Source organism: Euprymna scolopes, chromosome 2 (genome assembly GCF_053919585.1).
Source record: "Euprymna scolopes isolate OS-2025 chromosome 2, ASM5391958v1, whole genome shotgun sequence".
Taxonomy (NCBI): Eukaryota; Metazoa; Mollusca; class Cephalopoda; order Sepiida; family Sepiolidae; genus Euprymna; species Euprymna scolopes.
In genome coordinates this window covers 71215806-71231471 of record NC_136483.1, presented here as the reverse complement: position 1 = coordinate 71231471, position 15666 = coordinate 71215806, and the positions used below count along the sequence as shown (strand labels likewise).

The window sequence follows — 15666 nt, the reverse complement described above, 5'->3', positions numbered from 1 at the left end:
GCGTATTCGCTCCTGCTGATGCAATCTGTTTTGTTTACGTATCCTTATAGGCTCAATGGAGATCTTATATTTAACAATATAACACTGTGTATATCCTAATGATCATCTCTGAATGCATATGCCATGCACTGAACAAGACAGGTGCAGCTGGGGAGGAAGCTTTTGAGAAGATCTCACATGAAGTTCTTCTCATGAAAATTAATTTATACGGTGTTACTGGACGAATACTTAATATAATCAGATCCTTCTTAAAAAGAGAAAAATCAAGGTTGTTCTAGAAATGTGAGTGTGCCCTAGAAAACAATCCTGGGACCTTTATTATTCCTGATATTCATAAGCGACCACCCTGATGCAATTGTGTCTGAGATGGATATATTTAGTTACAACACCGCTCTATTCTAGAAATATGGGCAAAATCACACAAATGCACACATATCCAAGCCAATAGCTGAATCCTTAAAAATTAACTCCAGCCTGTAATAGAATAGAACCAAAAATGGATGGCAAAATTTAATTCATATAAAATGAAGTTCTTTTTGTTTAACAGTTATAAGAAGCCTTTTCAACCACCGGTTGCCATGGCTAATAAAACTCACTATGAAAATACACCATACAACCTCCTTATTATAAAATTAAATGACCGTTTTTAAAGTGAAAATATAAAGTTAATCTTTTATAAATGAAAAAAATAATTTCATCAATAAAAATAAGCTTAAGTAGACATACATAGATGTAAAAAAACAAAAAAAACTGGTCGTTTTCTATGTGAAAAGCAAAACGAGTGTTTTATATATGAATAATAAAATTACTGTTTTAAACTTACTATTATATATATATGATATATATGTATATATGATATAATAATATAATATTATATATGATATTATTATATGCACACATGTGTTTTATTTAAACTTTGATAATTTACTTTTCGATTGTTTCAAATGTTTTATAAAGAAAAATGACGAAATTTGAATTTATTTGTTACAAAATAAATTTTTAAACAACTGAAAAAGACTCTTGATGCGACATTGTTTTCCAATTAGCTAATCTCGCTCTCTATACACACATATATATACATATACATATATATATATATATATATATATATATATATATATATATATAGTCATCCACATACAGTACTGTTTCGCTTTCACAGCTCATCAGTGCGGCTAGACAGGCAACTACCTCAAGCTAGGATTGAGACCCGACCACCTGCATGACAGTCAAGGCTCCTAACCACTAACCAAAATGCTATTGGCGGCTGCTGATCGAGTCGTGAGTTTAACAGTGTTTTGACATCGTCCGAAATACCTAAGCTCGATTTGTTTAAACAAAGAGCATCGCTTTCTACGCTAATGGTAATTCGTGTATCACTTCTCAATATGCTCAACTCAAGATGAGGAGCATTATAGTCATCCACATAGCAGAGAAACCCGGGATTGAATGAGGATCTATGAATGTTTCACCCTCCCATATTTTATTGTTATCGAAATCGAAAATTTTGTTATCGGTGAAATCGCCCATTTTTCAATCAAATCGATTAATTGCCTGCTCTAGTTGGGGAAGAAAGCTTCATGTGTCTCTCTGCAGTAACTTAGTCCACAATACATTGTAATTTACATTGCACTCTAGAGAACTTACTGTTGCTTTTATAAATTATTTTTATATATAATGGCTTGAATTAAAGTTTAAAATTCGATTGTCAAGTATTATGGTTTAATTGTGCTCTAAACAGAGACATCCATTTCAGATCAGAAGAGAAGGTCAGACCAAAAAGCTTGTCTAAACATAGAGCTTCTTTAAGATGAGAGCAGATGTAGATCAGAACGTTTGGTTTTAGATGCATCAAAACTAACCAGCCACCTTTTTCCCCCATTGCCACCACGTGCTCAAGATTAGAAGAGAGAGAATCAGAGAAATCTTGGCCATTTCCAGCTTTTGAAATCTTGCCATAGATGGTAGTGTCGTCTGCATAAATGTCTACAAATGATCTAAGAATGTGATCTGGGAGATCGTTGATGAAGATCAGGAAGAGAGTTAGGCCTGGGATGGAAACCTGTGGGACGCTAACATTAATACTGTGAGATTCTGATTTCTGCTTATCAACCACTACTCTTATGAACCTATCAGAAAGGAATGATTTAATAATTGAGAAGACATTTCCAGCTGTTCCATAGCTGGAGGGTTTGTGTAGTAGACCTTTAGGCTATACCCTATCAAAAACCTTTGATATGTCAAGAGCAACTGCCCTAGAAACGAAATCTGCATCGAGAGATATTACTGTTGGCATATCAGCTGTAGATCTAGCAGAATGGAAACCATATTGCATGACACTTTCAGTGAATTATCAGAGAAGGCTATTTTTGCTGAGGTGGTTGACCATTTTTCTGTTTAACATAGATTTCAATAACTTACTTATGCACAGGAGACTGATTGGTCTGTACTAAGAGGGAGATAACCGATCACCTGAATTTTTAAATACAGGACAGATTGATGAGGTTTTCTAGTGTGTTGGGAAGCATTTCTTCTTAAGACAACATTTAAACAGCTTTTTATGGGAGCTAGTTCTGGTTGAAGCTTTTTGAACACTATAATTAGAATGCCATTTGCTTTGTGAAGTTGCTTTACTGGAATCGAGATTTTTGATAAGCTTGGCAACATCACACAGTTATTTGTATGTCGCATAGTGTGTTTTCAGACACAGGAAGAAATAGGGGGAGTAGATGGCCCTGATCGCATAGGCTAGAATTTTCTGCAAGAGTTTGGTTTTGTCTGATGCTGGTGAGATTTCCTCAGATCTATAAATGATGGTTGGGATGAAGGACATGCTTTGGTTTAGAACTCTATTATTTAAAACTCATGAGAACCAAGCTGCTGTTCAGTTACTTTGGATTTGATGGACTGAGCATACAACTCTCTTTCTCTTTTACAGTGATTGGTGGCAGTCCTAAAAGCAGCTTTAATCTCAATAGATCTATTTTGCTGAAAGCAGTGGAAATAGTGATTTCTGTGTGAAATGGCACATTCTGGAGAGAAGCATGATTGGCTGTTAGGTTTTTGTTGGGATTTCTTGGAGAATATGAAGCAATCTATACCGACAATTAACCATTCAGTTAGGTCTGATAATATAGAGAACACATTCACCTTAAATATGGAACACAGAAATATCAGATATAAACGTATAGAAGCTATCCCAACCAGCCATAGAGTATCGATATACTATATGATGGAGAGGTACATCTGAGGACTTATATTTTGTTTTTATTTTAACTGAGGCAGCCGATTGATCAGAACATCTCAGTGGGGACAGAATGGAGGATGATCACAATTTTGGGCAAGTTGTAAGAAAAAGATCTAGGAAACTTGCATACTGACTGTCAGTGTCGGCACACAGGTGGGTTCGTGAATATCATAAGCAATGGAGAAATCATGACAAAACCTCCCCTCAGCATCCATTTTGTTTGAGTGGGCTAGCCATTCAATACTGTGAATATTGAAGTCACCACAAACGTGAATGTTAGCTGAAGAATCAGCAGACAGGATGGGGTCAATTTTCCCATAGATTACCACCATTCTCAATGCACTAGGAATTCAATGACACATCTCTGTCTCTGACTCACGTCCATGACAGGAATTGCTTACTTAGAATCTCACACCGTCAATATCTGCAACAAACATGAATGTATGAATTGTCATCATAACAATACAATCCTGATCCATTTAGGCGGAAAAAATAGGAGGCACTACTTGTAGAACGTCCCTTGTATAAACACACAGGAATTTCCGCTTTGTATATAAACACAGGAGTGGCTGTTTTATATAAAAAGAATTAGAAATGACTTTATAATATACGGAAATATAAATGATGACATTATATCTAAATAAATAGATATGACTGTTTTGTATATCAAGAGGACGGCAAGAAAATGAGTATTTTAGAAATGAAAAACTTCTATAATATAAATCTCACCTGTCTGTTTGAATGTATGTATGTATATATGTATGTATGTATGTATGTATGTATGTATGTATGTATGTATGTATGTATGTATGTCTCGCAAAAAGTTTTGACCGAGGCGACGGATCCTGACACGATCGATATCATTTTGAAGACCGATATCCGGACGACAAATATGGAAAAATTGGCCAAAAACATTAATTCCTTCACCCTAAACTGGTCAGTTTTGTACAAGGAGGGGTCGATGTTTTGCAAGCCATGTTTGCAAGTCATCGTATCGGTTGGATTGACTTTGCTTAATGTTAAGGTTTTGAACTTCCAGTCGCATCATGGAGCATTGGTAAGACATCAAATTTTCTTTCACTTCTTTTCCGTCTTCGCATCATGGGTTCGAGCCTGCCTGCCTACTACCACTTATTATTTTTTTTTTTTTTAACTGAACACACCTCCAAACACCCAGGCAACGCCGGGCACCCAGGCTAGTTATTAATAAAAATGAAAAATGGTTTAGTGAATAAATTAAAATAAACTTTTTATATGTAAAAGAAGTGAATGTGTGAAGAAAAAAGTTTTTTTTTAAATGTTATGTAGCATAAGAATAGAAATGAAATCCGATATCATGAATCTAATTTGAACGCGAAAGTAGTGAAAAAAAAAATAACTGTCGTAATTATATCAACAGAAGATTCGGAGTAAATTTCTATAATCTAGTTCACGAGAGGATTCAGAGTAGAAGGTGATGACGTTTGGTGGAATATTCATATATATATTTTTATCGTAAAAACTTTTTTCTCTATTTTAATGTTTTATTTTATTTTTATATTTTTTATTCTGTTTTTTCATTTTTTGCTTTTTTATTATTTGATAATTTATACTTTGTTTGATACTGCTTTGTACTTCTATGCTCTTTCTGATAAAGATTAATCTTATATCCATTATGTGATATCTATAATCTTCATCCTATTATCGCCTTAATCACTGTCTTCCTCTCTCCACATTTATGTTTTACCTCTTCCTCTCACACCCCACTATTTCGTTCCTAATCTTCAATATGCTATCTAGCATCTTATCTCCTCTTCTGATGAGAAGCAGTAGGCTTCGAAATACCTAGGTATAAAGAGTATATTTATCCTGCAACCCTAATTGATGTAATCTCTCTATTGAATCAATGATTAAATTCATATGCATTAGTATATATCTTTATAATGCCTTTTTTTTCCTCTTCTATATAAGCTTAACATCAATTGTTGAGTTTGCATTATCCCGATAGGTTTCCTTTTAAAGAATTTCTGATTTTTCGCTACCCCATACATTATATATATAGAGATACATACACACACACACATATATATATATATATACATATATATATACATACATATATATATATATATATATATATATATATATATATATATATATATATATATATAATTCTTCTGAATAAATTTATCTAACAATCAGCTGGTATTGAAACCTTTGATTATAAGATTTACAAAATATTACTGGTCATAATATTCTATTTATTATCCCATCTAAATAGGAATTGCTCAATATACAGGATAGAGCAAATAAAGCAAATTATAATGATTCAATTAAATTAAAAAAAAAACTTTATTCAAATCAAGGATTTTTTATTATTATAAGTAAGAGAAAGAATACTTTACACATTTTATCTCCTTATCCTATAGGGTTTCGATGCCTACCATCTCTTCTGACGAGAAAATATTAGCAAATAGATATAATGGTATTCACCCTATTTGCTAAAGTCAGTTAGACATGGAAATCATAATCATTGCTAATATTTTCTCCTCTGAAGAGATGGTAGGCAACGAAACCCTATAGGATAAGGAGATAACATTTCTAAAGTATTCTTTGTCTTACTTATAATAATAAAAAAATTCCTTGATTTGAATAAAGGGTTTTTTAATTTTATTGAATCACTATAATTTGATTATATATATATATATATATATATATATATATATATATATATATATATATATATATATATATACGTGTGTGTGTGTGTGTGTGTGTGTGTGTGTGTGTGTGTGTGTGTGTGTGTGTGTGCGACACTCAAATTTTAATTAATCATAAAACTCCTTTTGGGTTGACCACTAAGATCAATCATCACGTTTCTCAATACTTATTGAGACAGAGCTGAGTATATATTTTCAAATCATTATTTTGGAATATATAAACTACCATAGCGTCGAGAATTTTCCTTTGAAAAATATACATTATGTAAATATATATATTTACATAATATATATCTGACTTTACTTTTGTATAAGCAATATCGCCTGAAGAGATCTCTAGTCACTTGTGACTGGCTGACCGATGCATGATCATGAATGTGTAGCGACATGCTTATGTAAAGCAAATGAAAAGTATATTTAGCACTATTTCGGTAGTAAATACTCTTCTATTAACTTCATTAAATTTATTGGTTGCTTTACTTCTGGAAAATATTAACCTGGAATAATACATACATACACACACACACACATGTGTGTGTGTGTATGTATGTGTGTGTGTGTGTGTGTGTGTGTGTGTGTGTGTGTGTGTGTGTGTGTGTGTGTGTGTGTGTGTGTGTGTTATTGTAGGAAATCTGTTATTTACTTGATTAGGTTATTTATTTATTTATTACAATAACATATTACAACAGAAGTATTCTAGAACAAGCATTATGATATATGCGTGTGTGTGTGTGTGTGTATGTGTGTGTGAATACAAGAAAAAACTGTTGAAGCTTTTAATTAAGTAAAGAAACGAAATAATAGCATGTTTTCTTTTATATGATTCTGTTATTTGATATTTTTTAGTTCGTCTTTTATTCCATTTTATGTTCTATCTCATAAAATGTGCATTTTATTTTCAAAACATAATTTTATATATATATATATATATATATATATATATATATATATATATATATATATATATATATATATACTAGCAAAAGTATCCGTCGTTGACTGGGTTCAAAAACAGCCGACAGAAAATGGACTCTGATTTATGAAAGTATGATAGGTTATGAAAAGGAAGGGTTGTAAAGAGATAGCTTCGAATTATCAAAACCAAAGCGAAATATGATGAAAGTAAAAATAAAATAGATAAACCCCATAATTTATTATACCATACCTGTTCACACTGAAACACTTATCACAATATTCTGTGGATCTATATTAAAGAACCTTGTTAAACTTTGTGACATATTTCCATTCTATGGAGGTCAGGCGCGAACGAACACCCCATAATTTTATTATACCATATTTCTTCAAACTGAAACATAATTATCACAGTATACTTACGCAGATAGATATGAAAAGTCTTTATTAAAGTTTGTGCCTATTTCCATTCTATGGAGGCCAGGTGCGAACGCAGACCCTACAATTTAATTATACCATCCCTATTTAAGTTATAACATACTTATCAAAGTATTCTTATGTAAATCTATATCAAAAACACTTGTAAAGTTTTTTTTTAATTTTTAAATTTTTATTTCCATACTTTGTGGACCAGGCACGAACGCAGACCCACAATTTTAATGAACCACCATTCTGCCAGATCAAACATACCCATTCCTGTGTCTCGATACATCTTCTATCATTATATGTAATCAGTTTTTTTAAATAGTCAACCATATAGGAGCCTATTCTTGACCCCCCCCACACACACACACGCACACACATAGCTTTATATTATATATATATATAATTAGCTTTTTTGGAAAAAGAAATCCAGCAGAGTGCTCAATTATCAGGAAAATCCGAAAATAAAAGCGTATTTATATATTTTTTGTTTACAGAAAGTTTTTAGATCTAATATATATATATATATATATATATATATATATATATATATATATATATATATATATATATATATATATATATATATATATATATAAAAGCTATTTTATATTTAAATATAAAACGCTATTTTATATTTAAATATAAAACGCTATTTTATATTTAAAATTGTCTAGTTTTGTTTCATCTGTAAAAGCTATTATTTTGCATGCAAGCAATTTTTAACATGCTAATAATTATTTATATATTTTTAGTCCATGCATAAATGTATCCGTTTCTATGTGAAAGAATGTATCGATTTATGTGTAAAGGCGCATTGTTTCATATGTAAAAACAGATTTATGTATAAAAGAAGATGTATTTGTATATGAAAAATTGGGTTATATGTAAAAACAATGAAATCTATTTGTTTACATGGACTTATTTACTTTCCTCCCTACAAGGACAGTTAGACACAAGGTCGGTTTTTAATATGTGAAAAATCCAGCTCCCCCCCCCCCAAAAAAAATAGGCACTTGGATTAGGACAAAAATTAAAATGGTTTCAGTCTGGAAGGATTTCTTCTTCACTGACCGGAGGCAAAAAGTGTAGTCTAAAACAGATAATGTATTCTCTTATATAGAAAATAAAATTTATATAAGAACATAGATGGAAAAAATATCGAGATAGGCATTAGTATTTTGAGTAAATTTGGATTTCCTTCTATACTTCATGCCTTTTTGTATTGAGGGAGACATAGAAACTAAATGTAAAATCGTAGATAAAAAAAAAAAAAAAAAAAAACACCCCCGTTCAGGCTCGAAAGACAATGAATACTCCTATAAGGGTGCTTTTGTGTGTAATTGCGAAGCAAAGGTTGCACAATTCCAGCCACACCTCTCTTGAATCGGTACTTTTTGCCTAGTGGCAAAGAGAAGTTCAAGACGACTGAAACAAATACCGAGATAAGCAGAGAGCACATACAGTACCTGGACTTCCCAAAAGGTCACCCATTTTAGTACTGACCAGGCTCAACGTTGCTTAACTTTGCTGATCTAACAGGAACTGATGTGTCAATGTGATTATACCGTATAATCGCAGATTAGTGGCCTGAAAAAAAAAATGCTGCGAAAAATTGTATACAGGCAATAAATAGTGTTTCTATTCTGTTTTTGTTAAATATTAGTAAATAAGGAATGATTTCAAGTTAAAATCTAGTTAGTATTACGTTTGTAAACTTAAGAAAAACACGTTTGAAATGTGTAAATATGCTAAATAATCGTTAACTTCCGTTTGTATGAAGACTCTATTGTTTTTTTTTCTTAGCTATTATTTCAGCACATGTACACATTTCAAGCGTGTTTTTCTTAAGATTACAAGCGTAATACTAAATAGATTTTAACTCAAAATGATTTAACTCATTACTAATATTTCACAAAAACAACAATGTTTATTGCTTGTACACAATTTTTCATTGCATTATGTTCAGGCCACTAAACTGCGGTTTTACCAAAAAATCTATTTTGATTCATGTTACTTTACTTTTAAAACATTTCATCTAACACATGCTTACATTTTTGAGTTCCAACTAAAATATTAGAAATAAAAATAGGAAGTATAATGTTATACGCTGTGAGCAGGAAGACATAGGATTTCTCATTCTGCTATTATTATCATGATCTTTCTGCTAGTCTATATAAATAAAACAGTACATGTATGTGTCTGTCTGTGTGTAAATATTTAACCGATAAACTCTTAAAATACTGATCACATAACACTGACATTAACGGGAAATAGTAATCATACACAAAGGATGGTTTATAACGAGTAAAATCTTTGTTTGGATGGATGAATAACGTGTACAGAGATATCGGCAAATTGAAATGCAAAATGTTCATTTCAACATGACGACATATTTATATTTCTTTCTGCGCATGCCCAAATTCAAATCGTTTAATATTACACCTTCCTTAGCTATCTCTCGATAACTACATCGGTAGAGAACGCGGCTGGAGTGCTAAATGTTTTGATTTCGATTCTAGCTGATGGCACTCAAGTCATTATTTTTTTTAACTTTTGAAATCACTATCATATATTAGCTACAATATAATATTCAATGGAGAACTGGCTCTGTAATAATAAATACGAAATCTACACGAATTAAAATATATTTAAGCATATTTTAACATCCGGCAAGGCCGGTTCCCCCATCCCCTCCAAAGCAATATACAGATCAGTTTCGTCTTCATATTTGTGTATTTTTTTTTCTTTCCTTTTTTACTATCGGAATCATTCATCAAGGCCAATAGTCTTCATAGAAGAGAAGTAATAATGATTATTTCAGCATATGCACGCCTTTTGGGCGTGTTCTCCTTAAGATTACGAGCGTAATACTAAACTGATTTTAACTTGAAATCATTCCTCATTTACTAATATTTAACAAAAACAAGATAAAACACTATTTATCGCCTGTGTACAATTTATCATCGCATTAAGCTCAACACACTAAACCACAGTTGCACCAGACAACAGAAAAGGCAAGCTTTAACCCTTCCCAAAAATCGAAAGAGACATGAATAAACATAGGAAAAAAAAAAAAAAAAAACTCCAGAAAATCGCTTACATTAGGTTTACAGATGGCCACATTGGGTATATTTTCCTTTTCTCCATTTACATTAGCATACACTGGTTCTGGTACGATTTTAGTTTTTCTGTCATCATTAGACTGGATATCCTCTAACGGGATATCCTTTAAGTCTACATCATTTTCAGAAGTCATAGCTATTGTTTTTTATCACTCTACCATAGCAAATCAGTTGATGTGATATTTGAATTTAACTCGAACCATGAACAGGACGCCATCTTTTTTTCTTTTTTTTTTTCGATCGAGAGAAACATTCCATGTGTTTAGTGATCTTCCTTAGTTGATCACCTACAGATCATTAAATGGCATAATGAAAATAGGGTTGACTTTTTTTGTGTCTGAAAATGAATAAAACTCTCCAAGCTATAAAGTAACAGATGCAATTCGTTTGACGCCACAGGTGTTGGAGTGGACAGGAGAGAAATTCCAAATCAATACAACTGTTTACTAAAAAAATAAATAAAAGGAATAAACAAATGTACTAAAAGTTTTATTTCATTGATAAGTATCAATTTTTAAATAAAAGTAATTGCCCCCCCCCCAAAAAAAAAAACAGTTAAAAAATTGGTAAGAATCTCCGGAAGAGAATCAATGGATTGAAAGTTTGTTAGAATTAAATGTTACATGAAAATGAAAAAGTGGGGAAAATGGGAGAGAAGAAAGAAAGAACAAAGGGAAAAGAAAGAAAGTACAAGTGAAAAAGAAAGAAAGGACGAAGGGAAAAGAAAGAAAGAACAAAGGGAAAAGAAAGAAAGAACATACGGAAAAGAAAAAAAGAACAAATGAAAAAGAAAGAAAGGACGAAGGGAAAAGAAAGAGAGAACAAAGGGAAAAGAAAGAAAAAAACAAAGGGAAAAGAAAGAAAGGACAAAGGGAAAAGAAAGAAAAAACAAAGGGAAAAGAAAGAAAGGACAAAGGGAGAAGAAAGAAAGGACAAAGAGAAAAGAAAGAAAGAAAGAAAGGAAAACAAAGAATAAACATTCATAGAAATAGAAGAAAAGATTAAAAGAAAAGTATAAAGGCAAAAATGAAAATAAAAAGCCGACAAAAAAAAAGGAAAAAACTCATTGTGAAACCAAAAAAAAAAAAACGGACAAAAAAAAATGGAAAAAAAGGAACAAAAGAAAATTGATACACAACAAATGTGCCGCCTCATTGTTATATTAATAATATATTGAAAATTATTGTATCGATTTGTAGAGTGTTTTATAAGGTTTTATTTGAATCTTTATATTTTTGAACAAATAGGAAGGACACAAATAAATAAGACACGCCTCCAAAAAAAAAAACATCATTACATTTTTGCAAACAGAGGTTCCGGGGAAAGCAAGTACAATTAAAAAAGAAGAAAAAGTCATGTTTGCTGTTCCGTGTCCTCACAGGTAATTCTCAGGTACTTGAAATTAATTATAGTTCGAGGGGTAAATAACTTGTGGAATTTCGCGTGACTTTCCATGGAATCGTGTAGAATCTCTGGGAATCTTTTAGAATCTCTCAGAATCTTTGTAAAATCGATGCCTTCGATTAGTCTCGAGAGATAATAGATACCCCCTGTAATGGTAGCTGTACATGTAATTGTGAGGCAAGGGTTGCGCAATCCTCAACCACGCCTCCTCTGAATCGTCCAAGACGACTGGAAACAATGCCGGGATAAGCGGAGAGAACATACAGCACCTGGAGCTTCCAAAGGGTCACCCATTTTAGTACTGACCAGGCTCAACGTTGCTTAACTTTGGTGATCTAATGGGAACCGGCGTGTCAATGTGATTATGTTGTATATTTTGTAAAGTAGTTCGTTCACAAAGAAATAATTCAAAAGCTCAAATGCATGATGTAAGAGTAATGTAACATTAATTGTATTATTACAAGAATTTAGTATCAATAATTATTATCTTATTGCACCCTCCTACTCTCTAAAAGTTTGCCTTTCTATTATTTTGTCTGTTACCTAGTCTAAAGATCTTAATATATTTTTAAATAAGCTAAATATATGTTTGCCCCAATTTTTTAGAATCTTTTAAAAATTGTTAGAATCTTTCGGCATCATTCGGAATCTTCTGGAATCTTTGAAAATCTCATGTCAAAAACAGTTAGTTTTGAATTACCAAATCTTCGCCATTGCACGAAAACTGAGCAATTTTGTGGCCGATTGCTCTCCAAATAAAATCCTAATTACAACAAAATGGATAGTCAACCAATGGATGTGATGTTGCTAGTCTCAGTTTTTTTTTTAGAAATACTATTCTGGCATGTGTTCTTCAGACTTGTATGCTATATTCCCTGCTTCTTTTGTTCCAGCTCGTCTTACTCATTGGTCTAGTGGTCCTCACTGATCTCCACCAATTAGCTGTTTAGACACTTTATTATAATACAACTTCATATTCCAGTAGCTTCTTTCCAAGAACTGCAAATTTGTGTAATTGTCTTCCTGCTGACTGTTTTCCTTCTACCTATTATCTTGATCTTTTCAAAACGATACTCATCTTTCATTCTTATTAGCTCCTTATACCATGGCTTCCTGTCCTGTCTGGAGCCATTTCCATAAAATAGTGAAAATTTGTTGAGTTGCGAAATGTATGTGTGAGTTAATCAGAAGTAACAGTTTAGCTGTGATACTGAATTACTTGCTTGTTTTTCATGAGCAGGGTTTCCATGTATGTTCTATTTTTTGTTTCACACAAAAAGCTCAAACGAAGCCTTTCCAACATTTTAGATGCAGACATTTCATAAACTGCCATGCGACACATGGACGTGCCTAATGCATAGATTCCATTTTGCAATGGGCACGTTCGAGTTTTTCTTTAATAAATGTAATATTTCAATTTTATTTTGGTGGTTGAAGGTTCAATTCTTAGTGCGGGCGATACTCAGAACACAATTGTGAAGTACGTATGACTTCTACCCGATCATGGCTGATGGAACAAGAGTATGGTTTAAATAAAGGCTTCTGTTCGAAATTCTGTGAAAATTCCTGACTTTGACAAAAAGATTCACAAATTTGACAAGATACACTGGAAGATGGCTGGTGGTTAGATCGGTCAAAACGTTGTGAAACTAAGAGTCAAGATGAGAACAGTAGTCTGGCTATTCCAAATAATATGAATCCAATCTTATTACCCATCTTTTTTTGGTTTTATTTGTTACTTGAAAAAAAAAAATAGTGTGAATGCTGACTAAGCATATAAACACCACCTTCTAAACAAGAACAGAAATCAGTCATGAGACTGCATATTTCCACCTGACAACGTAAGAATGGGTCAAAGTCATACTTGGACTTTATTTCTCCATATTGTATCCAAAGTTTTCAAAGTTATGCCATGGAAACGTTAATAATTCAACAACTATTTGTGTAGTCAGATTAAAAATTTTGTATGGTACTTATTGTTAGCAAAGAGCACCAGATCTATATATCAAATTTGGGAAAATCAGAAGTTGTCATTCCTTCAAGATTTCGACTATGACCTTTGACACTGACACTTTCAGGTCAAAGGTTAAGGTTCAGTGTCAAAGGTTAAGGTCACTAGATACAATATGGGTCATGTAGAAAATCTCTACAATGATTAGATCTAAAGTTATGACCTTCACCTTTGCATTACCTTGACTTTTGGCTTATATTCCTTAAAGTTAGACCATGGTGATATAAGTTTAATGATGATCAAGCAATGTGGATGCTAAGCTTTACACATGCAAATAAACCAATTCAACCAGAAAACATTACTTCCTTGGCAAATACAAGCATTTTTTCATTTTAATTTATTTCTATATTATTTACTTCTTTTTTTTAATTTGTGATCATTAGCGTTGATTGCTTACTGCAATAAATAGATTACACATTAAAATTTGCCTTTATTACCAGAAAAGCTACCCGGCATTGCCCGGGGCAAAAGTATAAAATAATTTCTATACCCAGGCCAATAATCTCTCTAGACATGCCCGCGCACGCACACACACGCCTCCCCCCACCACACACACAACTCGAGTTGAGATAAGGGAAATCAGAGTTACTTGCCTTTACATAATAACATTAAATGTATGTACATCTTGATAACATTAAATAATATAAATTACCATTTATCCCCAAATTATAAATCGTATATATATATATATATATATATATATATATATATATATATATATATATATATATATATATATAAACATTAAACTATTGGTGACGTGTAGGTATATATATATATACATATATATATATATACTAGCAATTCAACCCGGCTTTGCTTGAGTCCTACATACTGTTCATAACTTTATGTGCATATATATATATATATATATATATATATATATATATATATATATATATATATATATATATTAAAAAGTTTGACTCATGTCCAAGTAACCTACATCTAAAATTCCAAGTGTTTACATTCAAAATTGGCGGAGAAGTTTGGTAGAGTTTGCAAAGGTTCAGTTTTCCAGCTTTGACCTATTGGCAGCCAAATTTTCTGCCAAAACCTAATTAAAAAGCTTACTGCATGTCTGAATACCTTTTATGTAAAATTTCAAATGTTTATATCCAAAATTGGCTGAATAGTTTTCTAGAGACCGCAAAGATCAAATCTTTTGAACTTTAACCTCTTGGTAGCCAAATTTTCCGCCAAAATCCGATTAAAAAGCTTGCACTATGTCTGAATACACTTTATGTATAATTTCAAATGTTTAAACCAAAAATTGGCTGAATAATTTGGTAGAGACCGCAGAGGTCAATTTTTTTAAAAAATTGACCCCAATTTTGACCCCTTTACATTCATTATTTTGGACTCAAATCAAACTAAAAAGTTTGCTCCATGTCCAAGTAACCTACATCTAAAATTTCAAATATTTAGACCCAAAATTGTCCGAGGAGTTTGGTAGCATTTTCAAAGGTCAAATTGTTGACGGTTGCCCTCTTGACAGACAAATTTCTGACCGAAAACCGACTACAAAGATTTTCCTAAATCTCAATACCGCTTATGTCAAATCTCGAGTCTGTAGACTGAATATTGACAGAGTAGTTTGGTAGGGAAATTTACACGCACACAATTTCATTTATATATATGATATTTATATTATATGAGCTATATATATATATATATATATATATATATATATATATATATATATATATATTGTTTAAAAATATAATATAATATACATATATTGTTTAAAATATATTTCTTATATAATCAGGATTACGCCGATTAAAGGATATCAACTTTGTTGGTGCTTGTTGTGTATTTTTCTAGTTTTAGCTGGACATACAA

The 15666-nt window shown here is 31.9% G+C and overlaps 1 protein-coding gene and 1 pseudogene across 2 annotated transcripts in view; both read right to left on the bottom strand.

Annotated features, from left to right (window-relative positions):
* The window catches only part of LOC145292167 (anoctamin-7-like), a 284614-nt gene that overhangs the window by 131050 nt on the left and 137898 nt on the right, over positions 1 to 15666 (bottom strand). Inside the window, exon 1 of one of the 2 annotated variants that reach the window (XM_080138368.1) lies at positions 10385 to 10717. The exons of the other annotated variant lie outside the window; for it this stretch is intronic. Within the exon in view, the coding sequence (XP_079994494.1) occupies positions 10385 to 10540 (156 nt within the window). The 5' untranslated portion in view covers positions 10541 to 10717. Of the gene's footprint in view, positions 1 to 10384; positions 10718 to 15666 lie in introns of those variants that run through there. 2 annotated transcript variants of the gene reach the window in all.
* Positions 12068 to 12185, bottom strand: LOC145243590 (5S ribosomal RNA; annotated as a pseudogene).